Source organism: Dipteris shenzhenensis, chromosome 7, assembly GCF_047967505.1.
Source record: "Dipteris shenzhenensis isolate YYH24624 ecotype China chromosome 7, Dip_SZ_1.0, whole genome shotgun sequence".
Lineage (NCBI taxonomy): Eukaryota > Viridiplantae > Streptophyta > Polypodiopsida > Gleicheniales > Dipteridaceae > Dipteris > Dipteris shenzhenensis.
This window is the reverse complement of record NC_141602.1, coordinates 53333204-53341023: the sequence shown is the minus strand read 5'-3', so window position 1 is coordinate 53341023 and position 7820 is coordinate 53333204. Positions and strand designations below refer to the sequence as shown.

The 7820-nt window shown below is 43.4% G+C and overlaps 1 protein-coding gene across 1 annotated transcript; it reads right to left on the bottom strand.

Moving 5' to 3' along the window:
* Positions 1 to 537: 537 nt before the first annotated feature.
* On the bottom strand, positions 538 to 2917 carry LOC147900496 (uncharacterized). The gene is made up of 3 exons (XM_087377448.1): positions 1730 to 2917; positions 1340 to 1645; positions 538 to 1263 (listed from the first exon to the last, which is right to left on the bottom strand). The coding sequence occupies exons 1-3, from the start codon at positions 2471 to 2473 to the stop codon at positions 808 to 810; spliced, it is 1506 nt and encodes a 501-aa protein (XP_087233574.1). The 5' UTR covers positions 2474 to 2917; the 3' UTR covers positions 538 to 807.
* Positions 2918 to 7820: the final 4903 nt, after the last annotated feature.

The window sequence follows — 7820 nt, the reverse complement described above, 5'->3', positions numbered from 1 at the left end:
TGAAGAATATGAGACTTAGGGACTTTTCCCACTAGCAGTTAGATTATGTAAGTGACTACCATAACTCGTTCTATTAAGTTGAAGTAAGCATTACATTCCCATTGTTAACCCATTATGTTGTACACTAAGTAGTCTTAAATAAAACTTTAAAGATGTTTTTTACATGAAATGGTTTATATCATCGATGCAACGTCAATTCTTTAAAGTTAAGGTCAGAATGCATTCAAGACCTTTCAAATGGCTACCCATATTGTGTAGTTCCAAGTTGATCATGACCATCAAGTTTTCTTAACAAAGAATATTGCTTTAAGTATAATTCCAACTACCATTAAATTCACATTCCATCTTCTTTCCCTTCTTAAAAGTCTTTAAAGAAGTACCTATTTTGAAAAGGTTAAATTTATAAACATTTTGAACAGGCAGTTAAAAGATTTAACTTAACTACATTCTAAAAATGCTAATTGGAATGCAACAAATGTGGACACTCACTTAAGAGCCTTAACTAGTGCACAGTAACTGGTAATGAGAATAGGCCCTTATTATGTTAACCGTTGACAAGAGAGGGATTTTTACTAATATATATGAAAACCTAAGTTCGATTCGCCTCGTGGACAGATTACATGAAAGACACTCTGGAAATTTTCCCCAGGACGGGAGGTACGTTTACTAGGACGGAAGACAACGCAGTGGTCACCTTATAGAATACGCGGATGAACATTAGTTTAAGTTTGCCAGGACTTCGAAATAGTATCGATTTTCGGTGATTAGCAACATCATCCGGGTGCCAGGATTGAAGACGGTATGGAGTCACGCTAGAACAAGCCCGCATGATAGCGCCATTAACAAAAACGCTGCTTCCTCCACGTCCTTTGCAAACACCCTTGTCAACCTACTTTGCTTTCCCAACGAAGCAAACTGTGCAGCAAACTCCCTCTGCCTCGAACTTGCGCTGGGCATATATGAAACCTGCAGCTTTGACGAAGCTGTTTCGGGAGAGGTCAGGCAGCTCTCCGAGTCTTCACCCTTGGATATACACTCTCTCTTGAACATCATCGCATTGGACCACCGGTTCCTTTTCGAACTTCCAGCTCCTTTCACGATCTCCCCCTCGGCCTCTTTACAAAGCTTACGCTTAAGGGAGCGGGCGCAGGACTTGCTGGACGTTGGTGTGGTCGGGAGAGAGGACTCCGGAGGTAGGCCCTCGCTGGCAGCTTGAGATCTTCTAGATTTCTTGAACCGGATCCCGCAGGCGTTGCACAGAGACTGAAAAAAGAACCAACGTTTAAATGTCTAGATGCAGAATCTAAAAGATCACCCAAAAAAACTTAAACAATCATACCTTCGGACCCAGAGGACCGCTCCTCCACAACGGGGTTTTGGTGGTACCACAAAGCTTGCATGTCCGCAACGAGTTTCGGCCAAAAATCGGTGTCCGGGCTTCAGATGTTAAGAGTTCACCCTTTCCATCAATAGATGAAGGCTGACTCGATTTCTGCACTGCGATGTAAGGACCGAGAGTGGCATTAATACACGCATCACGAGTGCTCCTGTCATAGAGTGCTCCCTCTCGTGACTGGAATTTTGGATCCGCGTGCAGCTCTGATGGAAACGAAGGCAGCTCGTCCCCAGAAGTGAAGGTTTTCTTCTGCAAATGAAAGTTAGGGGGCGATGTGAGTTGTTATCCACTGGATGCGTTTAGCAAAAAGCGAACAAGACGGCCAACAGCTACCTGTGCAGACAGGTCGAGTGATTCCGAGCCCATGGACGGACTGTCATGCTGACTCGCCTCCTGGCGGGAAGAAGCCAAAGCTGCACGAACATTTTGCGTGCTGAGAGGGGCTGCGTCATGAATGCGATCGGAGTCTCTCTGGCGAAGAATCTCAGTTTCACGAGGGGTGCCACAACCGTGTAAAACACCCTCATGGGCACCGTAGTCTGGGAAGCTCAGTGTAAGGCGAGATGGGGAAATGCAAGGAGAAAACGAAGCCGACAAATTGCTGACCTCTCTCTCTGCTTCAACGTCTCTTTGAGTGTCTCGCATATCCATACAATCAGTGGATCCGCAGTCGACGAATGGAAGTCGAGATAATCTATCAGAGACTAGTTCAGGACGGAAAGGGCTCAGGGATTCAGCGCAAGTCGTAAGGCTAACGAGGGTACCGTTGCCATTCAGTACGCCTACGCTTCCAGCACCGTTGCTACCGTTTGAGCCCGCACCTGTGACAGACCAACTCGGTCGCCCAGCTTGTGGTGCTGCTTCTAATACAAAATTCCTTGCAGCCGAGCTGTTCCCAGAGCAGAGCGGAGCTGCAGGCTTGCTCTCAGGACCTTTGACAGAAGCGGGAACGGATCGTGTGGATCGAGATCCAACGCAGCAATTGTCCTGCTTATCCATCTGGGTTTGCATAAGCCAAAACTTCTTGTAGTGACTCTGCCCGCACACTCTACTCAAGTGGGAAGAAGACTGCAACATGATCAAGATACAATAGACTACGCCTGGAGAGACGATCGACAGGGATGTGGAGCTTGCTGAAGGACTGCCGCCCGGTAGATCAGAGACTCTGAGCTAAATTGCAACGTGATCAAGACACAATAAACGACGGGTGGAGAGAGGATCGACAAGGATGTGGAGCTGGCTGAGCAGAAAATAATCGGAAGGAGCGGTAAGGGTAGACAGTACTAAATAAGTGAAGGGGGGGGGAGAGGGCGACATGATGATGATCGGGCAAGCGAAGAGCGATGGGAAAGATAAGGAGGAATGAAGCAGGAAGGATAAAATAAAGGATGGAAGTGGGATATAGAGGGAGAGAGGGGGGTATATGAGAGGTGGGAGATGGCGAGCAAGAGGAGCTAAGGAGGGAGAAGAGGGAAAGTGATAAGAAGAGAAGTCTAAGGTGAGGGAGACGATGATCCTCTACAGTCCATTAACTGCAAATTACAGCTATCCAGCCCCTGCAGCAAATTGTAGCGGTCTCGGAAGATCACCTGCATCAGATTTGACGTATGCACAACGGTAAGCGGTTTTAGGTTCGTGGTTTTGAGTGCCCCTCCCTGTTTAGGGTTTCTGCGCCGCCTCACCTTCAACGTGTTCCTTCTAGAGTCCCCAAGACCTCCTCGGCTTCCTTGATTTTTAGCATTCCCGGCTCTAGAAACTCCTTTGAGGGCTCTAACTTTTTAGCTATGGCTCCTTAGAGGTAGTGGCAAGTGCTATATCGGGGATTGAAACTCCTTTGTGAATTTCCACTTGTAATTCACAAAACTTAACTAGGTTATATGTTTTGAATTGAGATTTATGGCTACAAGAATTTTGCCTTTTAATAGCCCGCGGCGTTAACAAAATCGTTTACATCCAAAAGCGCTTGCTTTACTAGGAGCCAGTGTCTACGCAAACTTGTGTACTCTTGTTTTTTCTCCCGAGGAAAAGTGAAGAATTTATATTAAACAAAGAGGAAAATACAAGAAAAGAAAAAGTAAACCTTAGCTAATCTAATGGACTTCCCACTCTATATTGGCAAGAACACTCAATATGAAGTCCTTTGTGTTTCCACTTTTGCAAAAGATGAGGTAGATAATGGTTTACACAATCAATGCCAACTTATTCCATGGACCCTATATGATCTCCAGTAATTGTAACCCTGATTTAAATGCAAACATGCAGATGATCCTCGAACATTGCAGCTCCACTTTTACTTAAGATAAGGTAGAAAAGTGTTTACATATTGTGTTTGCACTTTTGCATAAGATGAGGTACATAATGATTTACACAATCAATGCCCTTATTCAAGCCTATAGGATCTCAAGTAAGTTGTCCATGATGTAAATGTAAACATGGTTATCCTAGCACATTGTGTTTCTGCTTTTGTTGAGATAAGTTCTTACATAATCAAGGTCTTCAACAATCCCCACTAGATTGATCCATGACTAAGCCATCTAATGTGATTGCACAGTGGCCTTCATGAGGTTGATGCGTGATAGCCCAATGGGCATTAGAGTTATAACCTACGTTCACATGTTGTCAATTATGTCACCACATTGTTTTTTAAGTAAAACTTTAGTAACATTTCAATAAAGGCACCAACACTTCCTGTTCTTTGCAAGATGACATTTGGAGGCAAGAGGAACTGAAGACATCTTCTTGGTTATTATGGTGCAAATGCTGATCCTTAATTGAAGGAACCAAAGATAGCGTCTTCTTGGCTATTATGGTTCAAATGGTGATATCAATCGTCTGTCTCAATTTAGGCACCATTTAGCTCTGATCATAGCCAACTTGTTGATATTTTTCATGAAAACTTCCCATCTTTGTCTAATCAAGATACATGTGAAAAACAAATTCGGTAGTCCAGGCTATCCATTGGTCTTCTTTTGCTCCGTTAGTGGAATGGCCATGAATGGTGGCAAAATATGGAGGAAAGGAGAGCAAGTACATCAAATCTCTTTCGGTACAAATGCTCACATCAACCCACAAGCTAGGTTTAGGCCATGTTTCGTTCAAAGAGAGCCATTTTTGGCATTTGTTGTAGTACTCCACATAGTTAAACTAGCCAAAGAATCCACATGCTCCTCTGATTTTAATGGCCATCATTAATTTTTAGGGGATCAATAAGTCTTAGATATAATAATATGAAACACTGGAGCCTTGATTGACAAGTTTGAATATAGACCAAGTTGTGAGGCACATACTGTTCAACACTCGGAGTCAACTTGATTGTAGAATGGCACAAACAAATCCAATCTCTGACAAAGTAAGGAAACAAAGAACTATTAGCAATGCAAGCATTAAAACTTACTAAAGATGATTGTGTAGCTCTACCATGACTGTCAACCAAGAATGCTCACATGATGTCACATGGCAGCTAAGGCCACAAGTTTCTAGGTCCAAAAAGTTAGTTAACTAGCTAAGCAAGCTAGAAGTGGCCATCTTCCTATCCTAAGCTTTCGACTATCTTTGCAGTGTTGAGTGCTAGTTTGCAGGTTTTGGAGCTCTCTCGAATGCTTGGGAGCAGGTTTGAGGTTGCAACCCGCGAAGATCACATCAGGTAAGATTTCTGCCTTGCCATGGGAGCTTGGAAATCCAACCGGTCGCATGTTTGTTGAGTCATGGAAATGTTCAATTGTTATGGGGACGGGCTCTTAGAGGCCTTTCCCAAGTATGCCAGGACTGGCAAATATGCTACGAGCCCTGACAATGGCAAGCATAGCACGGTGTTTATCCCCGCGATTGCTGGACGTTAGCTACTGCGAACATTCGTCTTTTCCTAGAAAAGGAAGGAGCCCCGTATTGCCCGGGTGGAGACAGAAAATTTATGTCACCAAAGGAGCTCCTGCAACACTAGGATGTGGCACCTACAAAATCAGGGCTGGATGGGGGAACACACTAGACCTGAACATTTTTCGGCAAATTTGCCATCTTAGCATACGCAGGAACAACCTCGTATGTGCTCAAAACCTGATATCTTCTAGGGTGGCCAAGCAGAGAATGCCCTAAAGGGATGATGAACCAATAATTGTAAACTCTAAACTTATGTATGGCCGCCTAAGTCCCCGTGGGGCGAGAACCCTAATTCTGGACAAGCCCTCCAAAAATATCTGGCTGGCTACCTGCCAAATGCTGATGCTTGCTGTCTTCTGCCTGCTGACTGTGCTCAGTCGCTCTGTCTCTTCACGATTCATCAACAAGCAATCTCGATTCTTCACCTGCCAACGCTTATCCAGAGCTTTTTGGTGGTGAGAAGTGCACGTAAAAGCCGGCAGGAACGAATAGCCAGGATCGTCCCAGAATCGTGCTTCGTTGGCGTAACTAAAAGATTTGTTCTCTTGTGATTAGAGGCTGTTTCGTTACGAGACACGGGGTCTGTTCTTTTTGAAAAACGAACAGACAATGGCGATCACCAATCGCTGCGAAAGTTACTTTGCGACTTGCAAGCATGATAATCCGTGAATCCAACGTCCAGATTCGCCGAGGGTCGAGCTGCGGACCTGCACGGGTCGTTCCTACCTGAACCCAAAATAGCATTCCTTGGATCCACAAGCAGCTCTCGCCTTCCAACAAATCCACTCATTTGTTCGGGAATCTACCGCCGTAATGCAACTCTCATCCCGAACGCCACGTATCTGGCGATGCTGAGGCGACTCACCATCGCCGTAAATTTGTTGTTTCGTTATATTTGGCTCCCTGTTGTTAGCCTTTGCGGGTATAAACAACGAATCAGCACTGAGCCATGTAGTATGCGCCGTTTCGTTCTCGCATGTTGAGCTTTATACGTACGTACACGTGCCCGTATGCACTACAGAAAATTGTGACCGCTTTGCGTATTTTCCAAACAGCAGAGTCCTATGGCCGACAGTGCAATGGAGCCGTATGTCGCCTCCGCCCTTCATGGTCCGATTACGATCGACACGTAAAAAGCTGAAAACACAGGCGCAAGGGGTTTATTTTGTAGGATGACACTGCGTAAAGCGTTAATCAAAATAATATTTTCGTTAGATTCTGCTTTATACAAACGTGGACTCTCTTCGCCCAAACGACCAGTGGTCACTGGTGACTCGTGAGATAACTCCTCATCTCCAATCATTTAATGAGCTGACCTTCCTTAAGCGTTCCGTCCATCGACCTTGGGACTCGGGAGACGAAGCCCCTACCTCACGCTTCTTGTTGCCATCAAGATGAGATTTGCACTTTCCATGCTTGGTTCACAGGCCATTTCGTACCTTTTATGGATCTTTGTTCTAGAGGCCTTCCATTTTCAGATTCCGTTTCACAAGAATCAAAGCCTCAAATGCTTTGTTCCCTTAGGGCACAAAACTAGTAGCTTGAAATCTCATTTTAAGGTACCTTTTCAACTACATATTTGAATCTCAATATGTATGAGAATATCATTTCCAAGAATGACAAATTTAAAGCTTTAAACATCCTCATGAAGTCTTTTTTCTTAAAGAAAGAAAGAAAGATTTATTTTAATAGAGCATTACAAAAGAACTTAGAGAAATAATCCAAAGCATCTAAAACTTCGTGCTCGACTTGACTATAGTAGCTTTTGTGATTTCAAAAGGACCAAATCTATTGTATGACCACTACTCAAATTAGTTGCCTTACCATACCGCTTGACTGGCTGCAACAATCATTATGAAATCTTTAGAGCCAAAGATATTCCTTTCTTAGAATCTAGGCTGATAAGATGAGTGAGCCACAAAGACGTGGCATTGATGGTACATCTCCTCATTGCCTTAGTATTAGAATGAAAACACGTTATTCCATGAAAACACTTATATTAATGATCACGAACATTTTAGTTTAAAATGCAAGTAATGAGGAAATTAACATGTACAAAAGTTAACACCTATTTTGTTGAGGTTTACATCATCACCAACGTATGCACTATGACTTATTTAATTTGGACAAGTGCAAGTTGCGCCTTACTAAGTTATGGTAACATATTTTGTTTCTTATTTCCATTTGTCATCACTTCCATTATGAGTTGTTGTCATAACAAACCTCCATAGACTTGCAAAACTACTATAGATATAGCAATCCACCAAGCTAACTCCATAGCAATTGGAGTGAACACCTTCTAAATCACACATTAGTTTGCATCTACAAAGGATCAAGCCAAATCTTTAATCTTTATTGCATTAGTGTCTTTAGCTCTAGAGTTGGCTATGATGAGGAGGAAAGCCACCACCAATATTTTTGGATTGGTTAGCGAGAATCAAGGATGGATGAGGTATGTGCAAAAGAACCAATTCCTAAATTTTCATCAATCATCATTTCAGTATGATGTGATAAGTGGTATCATGAGCTCAACTAGGAAGATGGCTAT